Genomic DNA, 23367 nt, shown 5'->3' on the forward strand with positions numbered 1-23367 from the left:
CTATCAAATAGCAGATTTTATTCTCTCGATCCTAATTTATTATACATTTAAAAATAACTGAAAGAATATAATTGCATTATTTGTAATACAAAGAAAGAATAAACGCTTGAGGTGATGGATACCCCATTAACCCTGATGTGATGATTATTATACATTGCATGCCTGTATAAAAAAAATCTCATATACTCATAAATACATATACCTACTATGTACCCCAAAAAATTAAAAATAAAACATTAATTAAAAAACATAAAAAACCTGGAAATGACCTACGTATACAACTAAAGAGAAGGGGTCTTATACATTATGTATATCATGGCATGCCCTTACCACAAATATTAGTTATTAAAATGTTCAATAAATATTCAATAAGGGGAAATAGTCATAGCATGTTAGGTAGAAAATATCAGAATACAAAATTGACCATACGGTATGATCTGCCGCAATAAAAAAGAATGAGATCACGTTCTTTGCAGAAATATGGATGGAGCTGGAGGCCATTATCCTTAGCAAACCAACGCAGGAATGGAAAACCAAATACTGCATGTTCTTGCTTCTAAGTGAGAGCCAAATGATGAGAACACAGGGACACATAGAGGGGAACAACACACACTAGGCCTACTGATGGAGGGTAAGTGGCAAGCAAGGATCAGAAAACTAACTGATGGGGCCTAGGCTTCATATCTGGGTGACAAAATACTCTGTAAGATGAACCTCCATGACATGAGTTTACCTATGTAACAAACCTGCACATGTACTCCTGAACTTAAAAGTTAACGTAAAATAAAATAAAAATATATTTCTACAACAACAAAAAGATTAGAAAAAAATAAAAATATTAATAATGGTTATGGATACTTTTTACTTTTCTATTTTAGATCTAGGCACCTATTACTTTTATGCATTAAAAAAATGCTGAAAAAAAGGCTTGACTATGAATATCTTTGAAATCTCTATTACTCTCCTGAATCACTGTATAGCAAATATCATTACAAATAGCTAATACCTATGTCTAAGTACAAAGACCTCCAGAGAATATACAAAAATAGTAATAATTATATTGAGGTGAAGAGTATAGGTGAATCTCCTTCTCTCTTCTAAACATTTGGTAAAGATACTGGCCAGGCACAGTGCCTCATGTCTGTAATTCCAGCACTTTAGGAGGGAAAGGCAGGAGGATTGCTTGAGTCCAGGAATTTGAGACAAGCCTGGACAACACAGTGAGATACTGTCTTTACAATAAATAAATTTAAAAAAATTAGTTGGGCATGGTGGAGCACCCCCATGGTCCCAGCTATTTGGAAGGCTGAGATGGGAGGATCACTTGAGCCTGGGAGCTCTAGACTGCAGTGAGTCATGACAGTGTGTCACTCCAGGCCTAGGTGACAGAGCGAGATTCTGTCTCAAAGAAAGAGAAAAATACATTATGAAAAATTTATATAAGTAGTAAAAACAAAGGAAAAAACTCCTGCATCAGAATATGTAAATTCCAACTTCCAATTTGATGAATAAATACACAATTAACTTCACAGACATGGGTGGGCTATAATCCTTTGGTCTGTGGGGTCTGAAAACATCCACATGGTCACCAAGTGAGCACAAACTACTCTCCAGAGTAAAAAAAATATATTTAGTTAAAAGCTAGTTTCAGTACAGATTTTAAAATATTAAGATCTTCAATCACTTTATAACAAATTGAGGAAAATAAAACCTAAACCAAGAAATCTCAAAACATATTAAGCTTATTAAAACCAAATTCAATTTGGTTTTCTGGTTTGAAAAACAAATTCCAAAGCATATTAATCGTATCCACAAGGAACCCTTACTGCCCCAGGTTTCAAAGACAATGAAAAACAGTATGTGATAGACTATAGGAGTTCAGCATAAGTTCAGAGAAAAAGCATCTAGGTTTTGAAGATTTGAAACCTCCTTCCAGAGATGACACCTGGCTAATTAGGTAACCAGACTGCACTGGTATATTGATGGGACCACTGGATGGTCTCTCTCCTTTTCCAATCTCTCATAGGATTCTAGCTATATATTTCTGGAGAGGCAGTGCTTTCACCTTACTGGTGAGAATTTTAGATTCTGAGTTAAGTTAATAAAATAATAATATTTGCTCAGGTATGGTCTCACTGCAGCCCTTAAGTCATAGCATCTTGAAAGTTGCCCTAGGTTCAGACTTAACCTGCCCCCCTGCTAAATTAGAGTGATGAAAGGTCTTTTGACAGTAAGCTATGTACTTGCTGTATAATTAACAACATTTTCTTATTCCTCAACACAATCAGGCTTGAAAAATGCAAATGAAGCAGACAGATACCAACCTTCAACCCCACTTATGCACTTGACTCTGTCTCGGACTTCCACGTTGTAGCCTTCAAAAGACATAAACACACCATCAGGATGATAGGGGGCTCTCTGTGCGTAGACTTTGGAATAGCTATGAGAGAATTCAAACCGATCATAGCCATCATACTGAACCACCTTTCCATAAACATCAAAATATTTCTCAACCCAAGTGAAAGGAAGAAAGACTTCAGTCCCCTCTCGTCTCCCTTTAATTGTGTGTTCATCATTTATGAGACAGTCAATTTCTTCATATTTGAGCCCTAACATCTTACTTCCCACATTGCTATTGAAGCCCCCAACAACAGGGGGTGCTTTCTGCTGTTCCTGAGGGAATGCTTCCTCAGACTGTTGTTTGGCCACATGGTTCGCATAGTTGTTACTCTCAGATGCTGCTGCCCTTTTTTCTAATCCATCCACTCGGAAGCCACTACTCAAATGCCGTGGAAACTGGATCGCTTTGTCGCTGGAACACTTATTCCACAAAAGTACTGTGACAAGAGTGAAGAGTGCGCAGATAATAATCAAAGTCTTATAGTTGACCCGAGCTGCCAAGCAACGCATATTCAGAGCATACCTATGGAGGCAAGAAGAAAAAAAGTCATGTAAAGATGTACTACTGACATTTCATAGGATAAAGTTGGTTTTTTTGTTTTGTTTTGTTTTTTGTTTTTCTTTTTCTAATGTTGAGCAACTGTATTAGGACAGTTTTGGATTGAATTTAAAATTGCTAACTCAAACTTTTCAACACAAAGAAAAGGTAAGAGGTACTTCCTCCTTTTGGTGAAATCCTTATAATAAGCTTCCAAAGCAGAGATGTTCAAACTTTCTTAGTTTGTGGCTCCCTTGGTATCTCATTAATTTTTCACAATGCCCCCTAGGCCAAAAGAAATAGCTAATACAGTTTGAGTATGCTGTACCCAAAGTGCTTGGGACCAGAAGGGTTTTGAATTCTGGATTTTTTTCAGATTTGGGAATATCTGTATTACACTTAACAGTTCAGCACCCCAAATCTAAACTCTGAAATGCTTCTCTGAGTATTTCCTTAGAACATCATGTTGATGCTCAAAAAGTTTTTGATTTTGAAGCATTTTTTATTTTGGATTTCTGAACTTGGGATGCTCAACATACAGTTTCATTTATTAAATAGTTGGGGCCAAATAACTACTTATGTACAAGCATTTATGTCCTAACATCTTAGTAGCTATCTGAAAAAACATAGTAGACCTTTTCAAGGAAAATACCAACATCCATGTTGCTAAATCCAACAGTGAATTTTTAGTGCTCATCCTACTTGACCTCTTAACGGCATAATATAGTCAATGATTCTTTCCTTCTTGAAATATTTTCTTCCCATGGTTTCTAGGGCACCATTCTCTCTTGGTTCTCCTATTATCTCACTAGCTGTCCTTCCTCAGTCGTCTTTGAGTCTTCCTTTTCATCTCCCTAATTCTTAAATGTACGAGTACCTTAGGGTCTCAGTCTTTTGACTTCTTTATCTCTGTTCACTTTGATCTCACCCAATCTCATGCCTTTAAATACCAGGCTGACTATCCCCAAATTCTCTCACCAGGCCAGACCTTTCTTCAGAGGTGGATACCTATATTCAGATACATCTATATATATCTCCAAATACATATATCTTTATTTGGAGGTCAAATAAATAAATTTCTGAAATAACATATAAAACTTAACTCCCAATGTCTTCCTCAATCTGTTCCTCCCTTCCTACTGTTCAGGTTAAAAATCTTGATCCTTTCTTATCACTCAATATCCAGTGCATCAGAAATTCTGTTGGCTTTGCCTTCAAACTATACCCAGAATCTGACCTCTTTTAACCAACTACATTGTTACTACCATGTCAGAAACCATTGTTGTCTTTTTCCTGGAACACAGCAGGGATATTCAAACTGGTCTCTCTCCTTCTACCCTTACCCTACTACTCCACCCTCAAGTCTATTCTCAACACAGCAGTCAGAATGATGCTCTTAAATTTAAGTCAGATCATGTCATTCCAGTCTTGATGGGAGGAAAATCTGATGCTGCCACTCCTTCTGGCCATATGGTATATCAGCTTGTTGTGATCACAATGCAAGTAGTCCTGGGTCACCTATTGCTGGGATGATTGGAAAACATGGGAAATTATGGATAGTTCTATGTATAATATAAGTTTCAGCCTGCTAAGAGTAAAGGGAGTAGTTTCATTGCCATTTGCCACAGTAGCTCTGTAATTCATTGTATGGTGTGAATCAACTAATTTTATTGTTTTTAATCCCCCCTTCTCATTTTCTCCTCAATCTTTTTGGCATCAATGAGATATTTTTAATAAAAAATCAAGTGCTAAATTTCTGTTTCTCAAGAAATTGGTGGTGAATATGTAATTCATTCATTTATTTTACTTCCAAAGGAAGCAAACTTTGCACACTCTGTGTCTGAAAACAACTGTATTCTGCTCTTACCCTTGATTAATAGTTTGGCAGGATATTGAATCCATGGTTGCATATTATTTTCTTTCTAAATGTTGTAGGCAATACTTTGCTGTCTTAAATCATTAAGAGTTATTAATAAGGGTTTTGATTTCAGTCTCTTGTTACTATGCGTGTGATTTCTTTCTGGGTCTTTTTTTATCCTAGGAATTCTGCAGTTATGTCACAGTGTCATGTTTGATTCCCTATATCAGCGCTTGGTGTGTCCATGCAACCAAAAAACTTGTGTCCTCCTATTCTTGTTTAATGGATACAGTAGCTTCTTGGATCTCTGAATATATTAGATGACTTCTTGTTCTTTAAAAAAAATAAAGTTCCTTCTGATTAGTTTTACTTTTTACACTGGCAATTTTCCTGGTTATTTAGTCTTTCATGCCATTAGTTTTTTCCACCATGCCTGATGATCTTTGGTTACTCATTCACATTTAAGAGAGAATGATTCATTAGCGAACATAGATTTCCTGTGTTATTTTGAAGACAGTCTGATTTTGGCTATATTATTCCCTTGGAGGGGATAAAAAGAGGGAACTCTGTGTGGGCTGGACATAAGCTGACTGGCAGTGTTTCTACAGGGTGAGTGGGTGGATAGCCAGCAGACCTTTCAAATGCCAGAAAGAGGATTGTGTTTTCTCTTTTGTTACATGAACATAGCACTCACTTTAGAAGCTTTCGTCTTTCTCATGCTCTCTAAAGAAAATCTGCCTAGTGTTTGCCTGGGATTCTTGCCAGCTACCTGTATCCAAGTGCAGGGGTGAGAGAGGTATGAGGAAGGAAGGAAAGTTGGGCCTACTGGTACTCAAATAGAGATTCTGAAATCTGTTCAACGATCATCTTTGGGTAGTCCTTCTATTTATTGTTACTGGTTTCTTCATTTCTCATTTTTAGACATTTTATTTTGGTGGGGCATCAGAAGGGAAAGGAGGTGAATACAGATTTTAAGAGCTGAAACCCAGTAATACATTTTTAACCCTATTAACTGGAATAATTCATTTCATCATCGGCATTATTACTATAAAAAAAATGTTAAATGCTAAAAAAAAGCACTTTGGGAGGCTGAGGCAGGTAGATCCCGAGGTCAAGAGATCGAGACCATCCTGGTCAACATGGTGAAACCCCATCTCTACTAAAAATACAAAACATTAGCTGGACATGGTGGCGCGTGCCTGTAATCCCAGCTACTCAGGAGGCTGAGGCAGGAGAATTGCCTGAACCCAGGAGGCGGAGGTTGCGGTGAGCCGAGATCGCGCCATTGCACTCCAGCCTGAGTAACAAGAGCGAAACTCCGTCTCAAAAAAAAAAAAAAAAATCAAAGCGTGTAACAAGCAAAACTTTAGAAGTCATATAAATTGAGGATTTCCTTATATTGTATTGGGGGCAAACTGATAACACTAAATGGTGTTTTTTTTTTTTTTTTAAATCCTTCATTTAAAACACTTATATGTCAACAGCTAAGTAATCTGTCAGCTATGCCTAACATTTTAACCAATTAAAATAGAAACAGAAAGCTTTTTATCCTATCTTTAAGAAGCATCCTTCCTCCACTACTCGAATGACAGTAACCTTGCTTACAGAGCAAGGCTGCTGACATAGTTTGGATATTTGTCCCCTCCCAAATCTCATGTTGAAATGTAATCGTCAGTGTTGGAAGTGAGATCTGGTGGGAGGTGTTTGGATCATTGGGAGTGCATCCTTCTTGACTGCCTTAGTGCCATCCCTTTGGTGATGAATGAGTTCACATGAGATCTGGTTGTTTAAAAGTATGTGGTACCTTGCTTACACTTCCTTGGCTCCTGCCCCGGCCATGTGACCTGCCTGCTCTTGCTTTGCTTTTTGTCATGAGTAAAAGTTCTGTGAGACCTCCCCAGAAGCTGAGCAGATGCTGGCACCATGCCTGTATAGCCTGCATAATGGTGAGCCAATTAAACCTTTTTTTAAAAAAAAAAAATTACCCAGTCTCAGGCATTCCTGTATAGCAATGCAAGAACAGACTAACACAGCTACCAATATGACAAACCACATGATGGGAAAGTAAAGCAAAATCAAATTTAAAAACTTTCAATAATCCTTATGTCCAGGTTTTATTGTCTGATGCCATTCATTACTAAAGACACTCAGGGCTTCTTAAAGAAATGAGTAAGCCCAGGACTAGGGATGGGATACCTTGCCACACCAGAAAACAAATTTTCAACTACCAATGAGATCAAAATCTAGGGTGTCAAAAAGCAGACTGAAACACACTGAAGCAATACAAATCCATGTATCTACAATAATATTTAAAAAGGAGAAATATAACAAAAAATTTATATAATCTTCTGAGCTGATGAAAATTGGCCACAGAGTAAAAAAATTTTTTTACTTATCTTGTCTTTGTAGGAGCAACTATATTTTGGAACAAATCAATAACCCTAGTCAATAAAGTACTCTATTTGACAAAAGACTATCTAATAATAAGAAGTAAAATTTTTAAAAATCAGAAAATTAGCATTACATAATTCCTCATGAAATTACAGATCCAGGCAAGTGCTAAATGCAGATATGTGTTTGCCATGACCTAGATTCACACTGTGCAAAGTAATACCAAATACATTATTTTCTAGTTGAAAGAAGAAAAAGATTAAACTTGCCAGGGAAAGGATCAGATAGTCATATCCTAATTCAGTGGTCAACTTCAGTCTCCTTAACTGTGACCCATCCAGACGCTGTCTCCTGATAAGTCATAATAAGAAATATATCACTTATCATATATTCCAGCCCAAAGTGTTTCACTTGGATCTCTCAGGACTTAAAACTTAATCTCTGGCTAACAGGGAATACAAAGGATAGAGGAAAAAGTTAAAGGAGGAAGCAATCAGACACATCTGGCAGGTAAGACATTCTGCAGAACAGCTGGTCCTTTCTTCTCAATTCAATTAGTGATACAAAAAAAAAAAAAAAAAAAAAGAGAGGACTGGGTTTTTTTTTTTTTTTTTTGAAGAGACTTAGGTACATATAACCAGATGTGAAACTTGGTCCTAGGCTGAGAAATTCAACAATGGACTTGATAAAATGGAAAGATATTGAAATGAAGATTGTTAACTGAAAAAAATAGATTATAAATAGCACATTTAGTATTATCTTGTTTTAAATAAACAATGTATATGAACATCTTTATTTTCTAATTTTCCATGATTATGCTTACTTTTTTTTAACTATAAAAAAATGGCATGTGCCTGCAGTCCCAGCTACTTGGGACTGGGGTAGGAGGATCACTCGTGCCTAGGAGTTCTGGGCTACAGGGTGTTATGCCGATCAGGTGTCCACATTAAGTTTGGCATCAATATGATGATCTCCCAGGAGTAGACGACCACCAAGTTGCCTAAGGAGGGGTGAACCAGCCCAGGCTGGAAATGGAGTAAGTCAAAACTCTCATGATGATCAGTAGCGGGATTGCACCTGTCAACAGTCACCGTATTCCAGCCTGGGCAACATAGCAAGATTCCATCTCTTAAAAAAAAATGAAAAGCTAAAAAGGGAAAGGTCAAATTTGTTAAAATACTGAAAGAAAAAAATGTAAGTTAAAAATTTGTAGAAAGACTTAGCTTTCAAATGAGCACTGGCTTTTTTGGGGGGATGGGGATGATTAGGGAGATGGAAGGAGGATGAAGAGAAGGAAATCTCTTGAGTGTAGACATATAGTATTAACTAAAAAACAGGCTTATCTAAAGAGAAACTTGGTAATTTCATTATAATGTTGGCAAATTATAAAAAACTGACCACAGGCATCGAAATTTTAAGTAGATTGCACTGACATTCTGCTAGATATAAATGATGGTAACCTTGAGTGGTGAGAAGCTTCCTACTTATTTTGAAGCTTTTGCCACATCCACAAAATAGATTGATGTTTCAGGTAAAAAAAAAACAAATGAAAAACTCATAAATAAAATAAAAAATCTTGAAACCTCACCTACTGCTGACCCTAAAGATTTATTTCATTAGAAACAGAATCCAATAAACATGAGGTCTTATAATGCTGGAGATCTAAAACAGAAAATATCATGCAGTAAGCTTCATAAAGAAACTAGGATAATTTCTTTGTAGAAATAGTTAAAAATTATGAAAAGTGAATTATAACTTTTAGGGGTTTTGGGGAAAGCAAATTGTTCTATTCTAAAGCAATTTGCAATTCAAAGACCTTTTCTGTGATACTTTACTTTTCAGATTTATTTTCCTAATTACTTCAAGTAACTATTAGAGTAATTCACTAAATATCAGGAACTATGGATACCATCATGAGCTTTCAAAATATGAAGGTTGTATTTCAGTAAAGAACAACCTTTCAACAGGTTTTAAAAATAATTCACTTACATTGTTACTGGCTTTTTTTCCTTTGAATAATGTAGGCCAAGGTTTTCCTGCCTATTATTTCTCTTATTTACTTATATATCTAACTATTTATGTTTCCTATAATTCCTTGATTGAGAAAAATGCTTACTCTGATAAAAAAAAATAATTTCTTGATACTGAGTAAGAAGAAATAGTAGGTATTCAACAAATAATCAAACTCACTGACTGGTTCAATCAATATTTGTTCAGCAGCTACTATCTGGTGGGTAAGGCATTATCCGTGTCCCTAAAGGACAGATTAGCAGACATAAAAAATAATAATGCTATGATTTAAGAACTGCAAAAAAAAAGGTATGTAGATTATTCTATAAAACACCTTACCCTTTTAAGGTGTTAAGAAAAGCTTCCAGATAGAATGAACTGATGATTGACAGCTAAGCATGCTCCTATGCCAGGGTATTTGCGCTTGTCATTCCCACTGCCTAGCACTCTATTTCCACAGATATCCATTTGGATGGCTCTCTCACTTCATTCAGGTCACTGCTTAAATGCCAATGTATTAGAAAGGGCTTCCCTGACCACCTTATCTAAAATAGCAGTTCTTGCCCCATCATTCTCTAGGTCCTTACTCAGTTTTATTTTTCTTCATAGCATTTATCACCATTTCACATATTACACATTTACATTATTCATCCCCAATCCACTAGAATGTAAGTTCCATGAGGGTTGGGGTTTTGCTTCTCCTGGTCACTGTTTTATCCCCAATACTTAGAAATGTGCCTAGCTTGGCTCATGACTGTAATCCCAGCACTCTGGGAGGCCAAGGCAGGAGGATCACTGGCTGTGGTGGTACACACCTGTTGTCCCAGCTACTTGGGAGGCTGAGATCCCTTGAACCCAGTAGGCAGAGGTTACAGTGAGCTCAGATCGCCATTGTACTCCAGCCTGAGCAACAGAGACTCCATCTCAAAAAAAAAAAAAAGTTTGCCTAGCTCACAGTAGACATTAATTAAAGGTTTGCTGAATAAATGAACACTGTTAAATATTCTTTCCTCTCTGTTGCGTCCTCCTTTCCTTCCTTCCTTTCTTGAAAGCAAGCAAGCAAGCAAGCACTTGGCCTATATAATTAAAAAAAAAAAAAAAGACAGACATTTCAACAAGATGGCTTTGTTTTCTTTCCAATATTTGGGTATTCAGAAATCGTAATCCAAATAAAAATGAACATAACTGACATAACAGAATATGGATTGTGATGCTGTATATTGGCCAACTTTAAAACACATTTACAATTTAATTACTGCTGTTAGTAATGTTCCATCTGTTTATTGCTTAATAGACCAAGATTTAAATTACACAGTCAAATGGTTAAATATCCAGGGATAGATGTAACTCAAAGGAGAATTGCCTAATATGTTTGGTTGTTAGGACCCTTCCAGTAATATGAACAAGTAGAATTCTATGGCAGCTACTCACAACAGTAAGACAAAACAGGAAGGAAATTTTGCTAGTCCACTTTACTTATTTAGTAACAAAATTAAAATGATCTCTGATACAAGTGCTCATAATACTTCAAGTAAGGTTGTATTTCTGGGAAAAAGATCCCACAAAAACTGAGTAGGGGGTATATATGGACATGCTTTGTGTTACTGAATTCTCATAGTATTTCTGGTATTTTCTCATAATTATATCTGTTATGGTGATCTGTGATCAGTGATCTTTGATGTTGCCATTGTAACTGTTTTGGGTTACTATGAACTGCACTCACATAAGACTGCAAACTTTATTGACAAATGTGTGTGCTCTGACTGCTGCAATGACCAGCTGTTTCCTGTTTCTCATCTTCTCCTTGGGCCTTGCTATTTTCTGAGATAAAAACAATATGAACATTAGGCCAATTAATAACTGTACAGTGACTGGTAAGTATTCAAGTGAAAGGAAGAGCCATGTGTCTCTCACTCAAAAAAAAAAAAAGCTTGAAATCATTAAGCTTAGTGAGGAGGGCATATCTAAAGCCAAAATAGGTTAAAAGCCTGGCCTCTTGTGCCAAACAGCCAAGTTGTGATAGCAATGGAAAAGTTCTTGAAGGAAGTTGAAGATGCTACTCTAGGGAATACATAAATGATAAGAAAGTGAAACAGCCTTATGGTCGATATGGAGAAAATCGCGGCGATCTTAAAGTCAAACCAGCCATGATATTCCCTTAAGCCAAAGGCTAATAATCCACAGCAAAGCCTTAACCCTCTTCAATTTTATGAAGGCTGAGAGAGATGAGGAAGCCACAGAAGAAAAGTTGGAAGCTAGCAGAGGCTGGTTTATCAGGTACAAGGTAAAGCATCAAGTGCTGATGTAGAAGCTGCAGCAAGTTATTCAGAAGCTCTAGCTAAGATAAATGATGAAAGCAGCTACACTAAACAGATTTTCAATGCAGACACAGCAGTCTTCTATTAGAAGAAGATGCCATCTAGGACTTTCATAGCTAGAGAGAAGTCAATGCCTGGCTTCAAAGCACCAGTTGACTCTTGTTAGGTGCTAGTGCAACTGGGGACTTTAAGTTGAAGCCAATACTCCTTCGTAATTCTGAAAATACTAGAGCCCTTAAGAATTATGCTAAATTGGCCGGGCGCGGTGGCTCAAGCCTGTAATCCCAGCACCTTGGGAGGCCGCGGCGGGTGGATCACGAGGTCAAGAGATCGAGACCATTCTGGTCAACATGATGAAACCCCGTCTCTACTAATGGTGCAAAAAATTAGCTGAGCATGGTGGCGCGTGCCTGTAATCCCAGCTACTGAGGAGGCTGAGGCAGGAGAATTGCCTGAACCCAGGAGGCAGAGGTTGCGGTGAGCCGAGATCGCGCCATTGCACTCCAGCCTGGGTAACAAGAGCGAAACTCCGTCTCAAAAAAAAAAAAAAAAAAAAGAATTATGCTAAATCTACTCTGCCTGCACTCTATAAATAGAAGAACAAAGCCTGGATGATGGCACATCTGTTTACAGCATGCTTTACTGAATATTTGAAGCCCACTGTTGAGACCTACTACTCAGACAAAAGATTCCTTTCAAAATATTACTGTCCATTGATGATACACCTGGTCACCTAAGAGCTCTGATGGAGACATACAAGGAGATTAATACTGTATCCATGCTTGCTAACACAACATCCATTCTGCAGTCCATATACCAAAAAGCAATTTGACTTTCACATTTTTTTTTTTTTTAGATGGAGTCTTGCTCTATTGCCCAGGCTAGAGTACAGTGGTACTATCTTGGCTCACCTCCGCCTTTCAGGTTCAAGCGATTCTTCTGCCTCAGCCTCCTGAGAAGCTGAGATTATAGGGATGCACCACCATGCCCAGCTAATTTTTGTATTTTTAGTAGAAACGGGGTTTTACCTTGTTGGCCAGGCTGGTCTTGAACTCCTGAACTCATGGTCTGCCCACTTTGCCCTCCCAAAGTGTTGGGATTATAGGTATCACCGTGCCCAGCAAACTTTCAATTCTTAGTATTTAAGAAATACATTTTGTAAAGCGATTCTTGTGCCTCAGCCTCCTGAGTAGCTGAGATTACAGGTGCCTGCTACCATCCCTGACTAATTTTTGTATTTTTAGTAGAGATAGGGTTTCACCATGTTGGCCAGACTGGTCTTGAAATTCTGACCTCAAGTGATCCACCTGCCTTGGCCTGCCAAAGTGCTGGGATTACAGGTGTGAGCTACTGCGCCTAGCCAGGTCTGTATATTTTTTAGACATAATGCTATTCTACACTTAACAGACTACAGTATAGACTAAATATAACTTTTATACGCACTAGGAAACCAAAAAATGTGTATGAGTTACTTTATTGTTATATTTACATTATGGTGATCTAGACAACCTCCTGTATCTCCAGTGTATTCTTATAGTAAATTATATTATTTGAATTTCAGAAATGAAAAGACTAAGGCATAAGAAAAAGACTTACTAAAGGAAAAGGACAGGAACAAAGCCAAGATGAGAACTTGAATCTGATAAAAAAAATTTGTGCATTCCCTACTTACAGATGATGAAACTGAGGTGTTGTGGTGTTAAGTAATTTACCTGAAGCCACACGATCATTTGATGATTCACATAACTAGTATTAGGAATGGTATTTTAACTCCATTTTTTTAGTCTGATTCCAAAACCTGTGCTCTTGATATGTCACAGGGTATCTTAGAACAGATACATAAATATTATATTTCAGAAGCTGAATACTTCCCTTCTCCAGAAGATTTTAACTTATAACAAGTTACTAGATTATGAACTGAATTCAGACATTCACAGGTCTTGTTTTGGCTATAGTTTAATTTTACCTTAAATCAACAGTTCACACAGGTACATACAATTTTAGGAAAAGTTATCTAATTATTCTAAAAACCTATTAGCATTTCTGAATGAAGCTACTGAAATTTCTGAATTTTCTTGAAATCTAATTAATTAATTATTAATTAATTAATAATTAATTCTAATTAATATTAGAAAAGGACAGAAATGAGAGTCATGATTGTGAATGCTATGTGTGTGTGTGTGTGTGTGTGTGTATATATATATATATATATATTCTAACAAAGCTACCTGGTCCCCAGGTGGATCAGAATAATCAACCTCTTGAAAACAGGATCCTCAGTGGCCCCATAAATCCAGCAATAGCTTACATATGCATTATAATGCCTTATTTCTGTTAATAATTATTGTGATGTTATGGTATAGCTCATTGAAGCAAAACTTTCCCCATGTTAATCTGAGGTTTTGAAAATGTATTGGTGTCCTAAAAGCCCCAAGGTGGCAGTATATATAAGAGTAACTAACATTAGTACAAGAAATTAGGATGTAAAAAAGACGAATCTAAAGATAAAGCTGTTTTTTTGGCTGGGCATGAAGGCTCACAACTGTCATCCCAGCATTTTGGGAGATCAAGGTGGGAGGATGGCTTGAAGCCAGGAGTTCGAGACCAGCCTGGGTAACATAAGACTGTCTTTTTAAAAGAAAAAAAATTATTTTACTCTATAACTGTCTTTTTATTAGCCATAGCAAAAAAAAATAAAAGAAATCAAGCCGAATAAAAGACTTTAACATTTTTTTTCTACTTAGTTTAATTTCTGGCAAGAACATATAATCTTGAATACAGAGTGTAATTGCCCTTAGAATGAAAAATCACCACTGACATCAAAGATCAAATTTACTTGCCCGGGTGCCTCAACACAAATCAGCTTTTTCTTGTTTTTGTTTTTGAGATGTGGGGGAGGGTCTCACTATGTTGCCCAGGCTGGTCTTGAACTCCTGGGCTCAAGGGATCCTCCCATCTTGGCCTCCCAAAGTGCTGGGATTACAGATGTAAGCCACTGAGCCCAGCCAATAAATTGGCTTTGAAGCTGTGAAAGAAAAAATGCAAAACAGAACTGAGAAGCTGGGGGAAGACATATTCGTGGTTATTGTGCTTTACTTTTACTTATAAGGAGACCTGAGGCTACCTGGTGGCTTCTATTAGCTCAGGGTGTGGAAATTCATATTCTAAGCCTACTGGGCCTTCTACTTGACATACTTTTGTGGGAAAATCTTCGTTTACCCCTAACAGGACACCAAAGCAATTCCAATTTTCTTTCTTTCTTGTTTTTTTGAGACAAGGTCTCTCACTCTGTCACCCAGGCTGGACTGCAGTGCCATGTTCATAGCTCACTGTAGCTTCAATCTCCTGGGCTCAAGTGATCCTCCTGCCTTAGCCTCCTGAGTAGCTGGGACTACAGACGCACACCACCATGCTTAGATAATTTTTATTTTCATTTTGTGTAGAGATGAAGTCTCAGTGTTTCCCAGACTGGTCTTGAACTCCTGAACTGAAGCAATGCCCTGTGCCTCGGCTTCCCAAATGCTAGATTACAGGCATAAGCTCCAGTTTATGCCTGTAATCCACACCCAGCTCCAGTTTTTTTAACTTCAGCAACCATAAACCAGGCAGAAAGAATAATATGGTGAATTTAAAAAATGTTAAGAAGTACATATGTTGAGTGGTTCCAGACCAACAAACTTTTCATACTACTAGAAGGAAAGCTGCTTGTATCAAAGCACTAAATTGATGAAATGGAGAAAGAAAATCCTCATAAATTCCTACAACAGTTAATGGCAATGAGCTAATGAATGGACTAAATTCAATGAATGAAGCATTTTACTTAGTATTACTATATATCTATAGTACATAGATATATAGATAAACAGCTTAGCCTCAGATCTGATACTGAGGAAAATACAAAATATATACAGTACAATCTCTGCTCTCAAATAACTTAGAACCTTGAACATACAAGACTTGAATATATAGAAAGCAACTGAAAACAAACCCACATTGAAAAGGTGGTAAAATTTTAAAAAAATAAAATAAATATAATAACTGAATTTGAAAATCAAATAAAAAGTAGTATGGCTGATAGTTTAGTTAGGAAAGGGAAAGATGCTAGAAAGAGCTATATGGGCAGAGCACTTTACTGAAGTCCAACACAGATAGTATATAATGGTCTCTAAGAGAATATTAACAACCATTAAGCGAGGCCCTTTTCAAACACAGGATAATGAACTTACAGCTATGGATTTCCTTATCTACACTGCAAAGTACTTTTGTACTCATCTCTTCATTTAATTTCTGTAACAATCCAATGAAATGGTCAGGAAAGTGAGTGCTATTTTACAACAGAAAATACTGACGTTCAGTGATATTAAACAGCTTGTCCAAACTGATAAGGTGGCATGAAGAATAGAATTTAGGTCTTTTGGTTCTAAGCTTTATCAGATCAGCGATTTCCAAATCCAGATAATTAAGTCTCATCTGGGCTGACAAAAGATGTTTCAAAGTCTTCACAAGTGATTCTGATGATTAATTTGGTTTTGAGAACCAATATAACTGGTTCTAAAATTTCACTGGGCATCAGAATTACCTAGAAGGCTTGTTCAAACATAGATTGCTGTTCCCAAACTCCACAGTTTCTGATTTACGAAATCTAGGTAGAGACCTAAGAACCTGCTTTTCTACCAAGTTCCGGTAAAACCTATGCTCCTGGTCAGGGGATCACGCTTTGAGAATCACTGTAATATACCATATGCATTAAGTAGGTACTATGTTCAAGTGGAAACATATATGCTGCCCAAACTCAGAACTATCTTGGGCAATTCTGAAAATTAAGGTCATTAGCATATTGATTCTTGCAGAATAATTAATTTATGCTCCAGTGAGAATGACTTTAGTTAGCTCTTGAATCAATTTACAAGGCAGTGATTCAGGAGTTAGCTAAACCCTAAAGTCACGCTTGGAAAAAATTTGTAAGTTTTGGCTTTTGCCTGTATGTTGAAGAATGTCTCAGTTAGCTACAGTATGTTTAGAAATAATTCTTTTGGAAGGGTAGGTGGGTGGGTGGTATATATATTGAAGTCTTGCAGAATTGAAAATATGTGTTGCTTCTTCATCAAACAACTTGGCTGAATAAAGAATTTTGGGGTCCAAATTGCCTACAGAAGTCTGTATACACTGCTCAACTGTTTAATGGTAAGAACAAGCTGGTGTTTCATTGTTAAGAATAAGCTGATGTTTCATTGTAAGAACAATCAATCTAGAGCTAGTCCACATTTTCTCCCCTTGTGAACAACTTGTATGTTTTCTTGTTTTTCTACCTTCCTGGATGACTGATGATGATGATGACGATGATTTTAACAAGGGAAAGTACAAAGTTTCACCAGAATAGATTTAGTCATTAGACTGTTTTCATTAATTTTTCCTGGTGTTTGGCAACAAGCCTGTTTGAATTGCAGGCTCAAGATATCCTTCATTTCAGAAATGTTTTTATCCCATAGTGTGTTCAATAATTGTTGAATTTATTCTGGTCTCTTCCAAAATGTCAATTGTATATATTGAATCTCTGTACTCTGTCCTTTATGTCTATTACCTTTCTCTTCAAATTTTCTTTTTTCATCTCTTCTCCCCCTTTTCTCTGCATTTTCGGAGAGCTTCCCAAACTTGTAGTCTGTATCACGAATTCAATTTTCTAATCCACTCTCTGTTGTTCTGGTGCAGTGTAATTTATATACTGCATATTTAGGTTTCATTTTATTGTTTCTTATTTGGATATTGCATTTTTTAGTTTCTATCCTATAGGCCTTACTTACTAGTGCTAAAATTCTACCTCTAGGAAGCAAAGTGAATTTAAAAAGAAGTTTAACATATACTGAATTTGAAGACATTACACTAATGTTTCCCCCCATTACTATTGCCCAGGGTAGGGAGGGAGAAAGCATTCAAGTATGTTACTGATATCTATTTCTTTTTTTTATTTTTTATTTATTTATTTATTTTTTTTTTTTTGAGACGGAGTTTCGCTCTTGTTACCCAGGCTGGAGTGCAATGGCACGATCTCGGCTCACCGCAACCTCCGCCTCCTGGGTTCAAGCAATTCTCCTGCCTCGGCCTCCTGAGTAGCTGGGATTACAGGCACGTGCCACCATGCCCAGCTAAGTTTTTGTATTTTTAGTAGAGACGGGGTTTCACCATGTTGACCAGGATAGTCTTGATCTCTCGACCTCGTGATCCACCCGCCTTGGCCTCCCAAAGTGCTGGGATTACAGGCTTGAGCCACCGCGCCCGGCCCCTACTGATATCTATTTCTTGAATTAAAATGTAATTTTTCTTGCAGTTTCTTGGTACACAGCCTGAATGCAGAGATAAAACAAGGGGAATTTATAAACTAAAAACAAACATAAAGTCAATAAAATTTTGATTTCTCATTTCTCCATGTTAGTCACAAGAAGTGACTGAGGAGGTCAAACTTCAAAACTTTTGGAACCCATATAGAATCTTTTTACATGTTTTTCATACTTTACCCCTAAATCCTTAGAGGTTATAGAGCACCCAAAAGTTAAATGTGCCCATTTAACTGGACACACTTTCCTGAAAGGAACCCCCTTATGATGACTATGAAATTTTAAGCCAGTATTCCTTCTTTCAGCTTTTCTAGGATAAGAAGCTACCCTAAAATGCTCAAATATGAATATTCTGCAATATTTAATAATCAACATCAAGTAAGTCATCTTACACTGTTAGAAAATTGTTTCTCAATTGCATATTCTTGGCTTCTTTCCTACTGTCTGCTGCTCCTCCCCAAACAGCATATTCTCCACCCAAACAGGAATACTCTCATTTAGTCTATGACATTAGAATAATCAAAAGCTTACACTCAAGGATAAATGTCTTACATGTCCTTGCTGTTGCATTTATGTCAAAAAATAAACTCCTTGAGAGGAGAGGCCATGTGTGAACAGATTTTCCCCCCTTTTGTTTTCAATTTAATTGTCTAATTGTTTCTAGTATACATATGAACAAATGCTGTGAATATAATTCCCCCCTCAAATTCTACTCTGCTATTCTAAACACTTACTTTTTCCCTGTAAGAAGCAGCAGCTAGTTTAAGAAGTATAAGGGTTCTAAGCTCTGCAACAATAAAAACTACAAAGCAATGCATCAATTTTTTTCTAAAAAAGTACTTGAAATATTTTAGACAACTGGCAAAGGCACAACTCAATGATTCCTATTTTCATGACAATTGAGGAACAAGAACATATGGACATATTAATGTACACACACACACACACACACACACACACACACACACACAACCAAGTGACTAATCAAGACTTTTGTTTCTAGGAAGACATTTTGTAATACAACACAAAACGTATCTCATCTTCGGAGCCACTGCCTGAAAGTATCAGCGATTACTAAGGACATAGTATTAGTCCTAGATTAGCACTAGCTGTTAGAAAGGCATTAATGACTATTCTACCATACTGTCCTACCAGACTGACACTATGGCTTGACCCATTAACATACTAGACACAGGAAGTTGTCCTCTAGCTCAAATAATTATAATTTTGTTATTTTCTTACAAATAAAAGGAAACTATAATCACTCAGACAATACCCTACTTTACTCCATCCAAAGGTATATTTAAAAACCTGAGGACAGGCGTGGTGGCTCACACCTATAATCCCAGGACTTTGAGAGGCCGAAGTGGGTAGATCACGAGGTCAGGGGTTCAAGACCAGTCTGGCCAAAATGGTGAAACCCTGTCTCTATTAAAAATACAAAAATTATCTGGGCATGGTGGTGTGTGCCTGTAATCCCAGCAACTCAGGAGGCTGAGGCAGGAGAATTGCTTGAACCCAGGAGGCAGAGACTGCAGTGAGCCGAAAATGCGCCACTGCGCTCCAACCTGGGCAACAGAGCAACACTCCATCTCAGGAAAAAAAAAAAAAAAAAGAAAAAAGAAAAAAAATCTGTAACACACGTATATTCTAACTGGGAAAAGCTTATAGGCATATATAAAGATATTTGAAAGTCCTTTAAGAGCTAGAAAAAAACAAAAACAACAAAACAATGAAATGAGGGCATTTGCTGAGGATGTTGCCAAGTGCTCAGGGAATACTTCATCAACCTACTTAACATGTGATTTTTTAGGAATGACTGGACAAAAACTGGTAGTAAAGGCAAAATCCTTGGCTGCTTATAAAAATTGGTAAAATTAGACATTTTAGCTTCAAAAATCTAAAGTATAATAAAATCTGTCTCACCCCTTACTTACCCATACCTAAGTAGAGCACCAGGAGAAAAACCATTGTCAGAATTGCAAAGGGGATGTAAACTGATACTTTGTTTCTTTTTCAAAACTTTTACTTTCATGGTCTTGTTTGAATAAACCAAAAAAGTGGTTTTATTCACTTGATGGATTACATATACCAAGTATTCCATCTGAAATACAGGCCTTTTTACTTCTTTAGGAGGGAGCCCTGACCAATGAATGCAAACAGCTGCTAGAAGTTGGAACATGCAAGGAAAAGATCCCCACTACAGCTTCCAGAAGGAACATAATCCTGATGGCCCCTTGATTTTAGCCCAGTGATATTGCATTTTGAACTTCTGACCTCCAGAACTGTAAAATAAATCTGTGTTGCTATAAGCAACTAAGGTTATGGTAATTTGCTATAATAACAATAGGACACAAATACATCTAGTAAGCCCCAATAAATATTTGCTATTTTTACTGACCTCTGGTTGCTGATACTTCTAAACCAATTATTGAGAAAGAATAGAGACTCCAATTATAATTGTGTATTTGTCTATTCTTCCTTTGAATTCTACCAGTTTTCCTTCATCTATTTTAATGCTCCATTATTAGGGGTCTATATGTTTAGGAACTACTATATACTCTTGGTAAACTGACCCCTTTTACATTATCATTGTCCTTCATATTTCTTGCTCTAAAACCTATTTTATGTGATACTTATTGTGGAACTCCTGTTTTCTTTCTATTAGTGTCTACACGGTATATCTTTTTTTTTTTTTAATTGAGATGGAGTCTCACTCTGTGACCCAGGCTGGAGTGCAGTGGCATGATCTCGGCTCACTGCAACCTCTGCCTTCGGGTTCAAGCAATTCTCCTGCCTCAGCCCCCTGAGTAGCTGGGATTACAGGCGTGTGATACCATGTCCAGCTAATTTTTGTAGTTTTAGTAGAGACAGGGTTTCACCATGTTGGCCAGGCTGGTCTCAAACTCAAGTGATCTCTCCTCCTTGGCCTCCCAAAGTGCTGGGATTACAGGCATGAGCCACAGCACCCAGCCTCATCGGTTTATTATTAACTTGTGTTTTTGTTTTTTTTTTTAAATTTAACCTGTGTTTTTATATTCAATGTGAGTTTTTGTAAACAATATGTAAATAAATTATTTAAATCAAATCAGATTATCTCCATCTTTTAACTGCAGTGTTTAGAACATTTACATTTAAGGTGATTATTGCTATGACTAGATATATATCTATTATCTGGTTATTGGTTTACTATTTGTCTCATCTTCCCTTTGTTACTTTTTTTCTTACTTTTTTAAACAGTAAATCATCCTTGATTTAGGCAATAATTATATATATTTTATACTCATATCTTTTTCCGTACTGACATCCAACTCAAGAATATACTAATTAGAAAGCTCACTCTTGGCCAGGTGCAGTGGCTTACGCCTGTAATTCCAGCACTTTGGGAGGCCAAAATGGGCAGATCACCTGAGGTCAGGAGTTTGAGCCCAGCTTGGCCAACATGGTGAAACCTGGTCTCTACTAAAGCATAAAAATTAGCCAGGTGTGGTGGCAGGCGTGTACTCAGCTTGCAGGAGTGGCAGTGGGCAAAAAAAGGACCTTGTCCTCCAAATATGGAGCTCTGTACTCTGATCACCGATTGTTGCCAAAGACCACGTGGCGTAGTCATAGAGGCTGGCAGCTACTGTTGTTGCACCTCCTCCCACTGTTGCAAGGGCCCCCTGCTTCCCTGAAATGACTTCTAGGGAACTTAAAGGACCAGAGCCAATTTTTCTTCCTGTGTTTATTTTTCTCTTTTTTTCATTTTTGGAGCCAGACATAAAAGACTGGGACATTCAAACACAACTGTAAATATGGACAAAATTGGAAAACGATCATACATGCCCAGGAAAAGGTACAAAGAAAATACCTGAAAAGACCTTAGTTTATATTTCTATCCCTGACATAGGCTGATCCCTGTTTCCTTACCCAGTCCACAAAAACCAAAAACAATAAACAAAATGATACTAAAACAACAAGCCCCAGTGAAAGGAGAAAATCTGATTTCCAGAGTTATCACATTATTAGATTTAAATGTCTAGTTTTCAACAACAACAAAAACCACAAGGCATAAAAAGAAACAGGAAAATACGACACATTCAAAAGCAAAAAATAAATCACAGAAATTGTCCTTGAAAAAGACCTGACAGCAAATCTACCATAGCTTGTAAAATGCTGTCTTAAAGATGTGCAAAGAACTAAAGGAAGATGCAGATAAGAGTCAAGAAAATGATGTATGAACAACATGTAAACATCAATAGAGATACAGAACCTAAAAGGAACCAAAAAGAAATTCTGGAGCTGAGAAGTACAAAATGAAAAATTCTTCTCACAGCTCCACTAGGCAGTGCCCCAGTGGGGACTCTGTGTGGAGGCTCTGACCCCACATTTCCCTTTGGCACTGACCTAGCAAAGGTTCTCCGTGAGGGCTCTGTCCCTGAAGCAAACTTCTGCCTAGACATCCAGGTATTTCCATACATCTTGTGAAACCTAGGCAAAGGTTCCCAAACCTCAGTTATTGACTTCTGTGCATCCACAGGCCCAACACCATGTGTAAGACACCAAGACCTGGCGATTGTACTTTCTAAAGCAATGGCATGAGGATGTATGTCGGCGCCATTTAGCCACAGGTGGCGCTGAAGCAGCTGGGATGCAGAGAATCATGTCCCGAGGTTGCATACAGCAGAAGAGCCCTGGGCCAGGTCCATGAAACCATTTTTCCCTCCTAGGCCTCCAGGTCTGTGATGGGAAGGGCTTCCAGGAAGGTTTCTGACATGCCCTGAAGACATTTTCCCCATTGTCTTAGTGACTAACATTTGACTCCTCATTACTTAGCAAATTTCTGCAGCTGGCTTCAATTTCTCCCCAGAAAATGGGGTTTTTCTATTGCATCTTCAGGTTGCAAATTTTCCAAACTTCCTCTGCTTCCTCTTAGCCATGTGATTAGCATTAATAGGTATTATGCCGATAGTTCTCTTATGATTTGTCCAAAGTCACACAACTGCACCAACACTAGAACGATGTTTCGTGATTATTTACAAAGGCTTTACTTCCTATTACAGCTTTCTAACTTTGTTGTTCTACCTACAACACTGAAAATAAATACACAGACTCGGATACTACTTTTATATATCCTACTTAGTATTACGATATACTTTACCCTGGGATGTTATAAAAGAAATATTGAATTATTGGACTTTTCCCCTTACCAAATGTCAACTAACATTTATCACTTTTTCAACAGAAAGTCTAGAGTTTGACTGCTTATATATACTGAAACAACTGTCCATACAATTTCACTATCCTTGAAACATGTTCTGTATTTTATTGATTTTAAAATATTAATATGCTGGAAATAAATACTAAATAACTAATGACTTGCTTACAGATAAATTTATATTAAATGTACAACAAAACTGCTAATATAATAAAAATTTTAAGAAAAACCTTTACAAATGATAATTCTACATAAAATTATTAATGCTTACAGTATAACATTACTACATTACTATCTCAATATCATTAAGATAAAGACACTTT

At 37.1% G+C, this 23367-nt stretch overlaps 1 protein-coding gene across 5 annotated transcripts in view; it reads right to left on the reverse strand.

Moving 5' to 3' along the window:
- Positions 1–23367, reverse strand: part of GLCE (glucuronic acid epimerase) — a 97017-nt gene that overhangs the window by 17943 nt on the left and 55707 nt on the right. For all 5 annotated transcript variants that reach the window (XM_074392743.1, XM_074392742.1, XM_003929683.4 and 2 more), the window contains one exon: positions 2325–2923. In XM_074392743.1, coding sequence (XP_074248844.1) covers positions 2325–2910 — 586 coding nt within the window. In that variant the 5' untranslated portion in view covers positions 2911–2923. The remainder of the gene's footprint in view (positions 1–2324; positions 2924–23367) is intronic.

The sequence above is a fragment of the Saimiri boliviensis genome, chromosome 2 (genome assembly GCF_048565385.1).
Source record: "Saimiri boliviensis isolate mSaiBol1 chromosome 2, mSaiBol1.pri, whole genome shotgun sequence".
NCBI classification, from domain to species: domain Eukaryota; kingdom Metazoa; phylum Chordata; class Mammalia; order Primates; family Cebidae; genus Saimiri; species Saimiri boliviensis.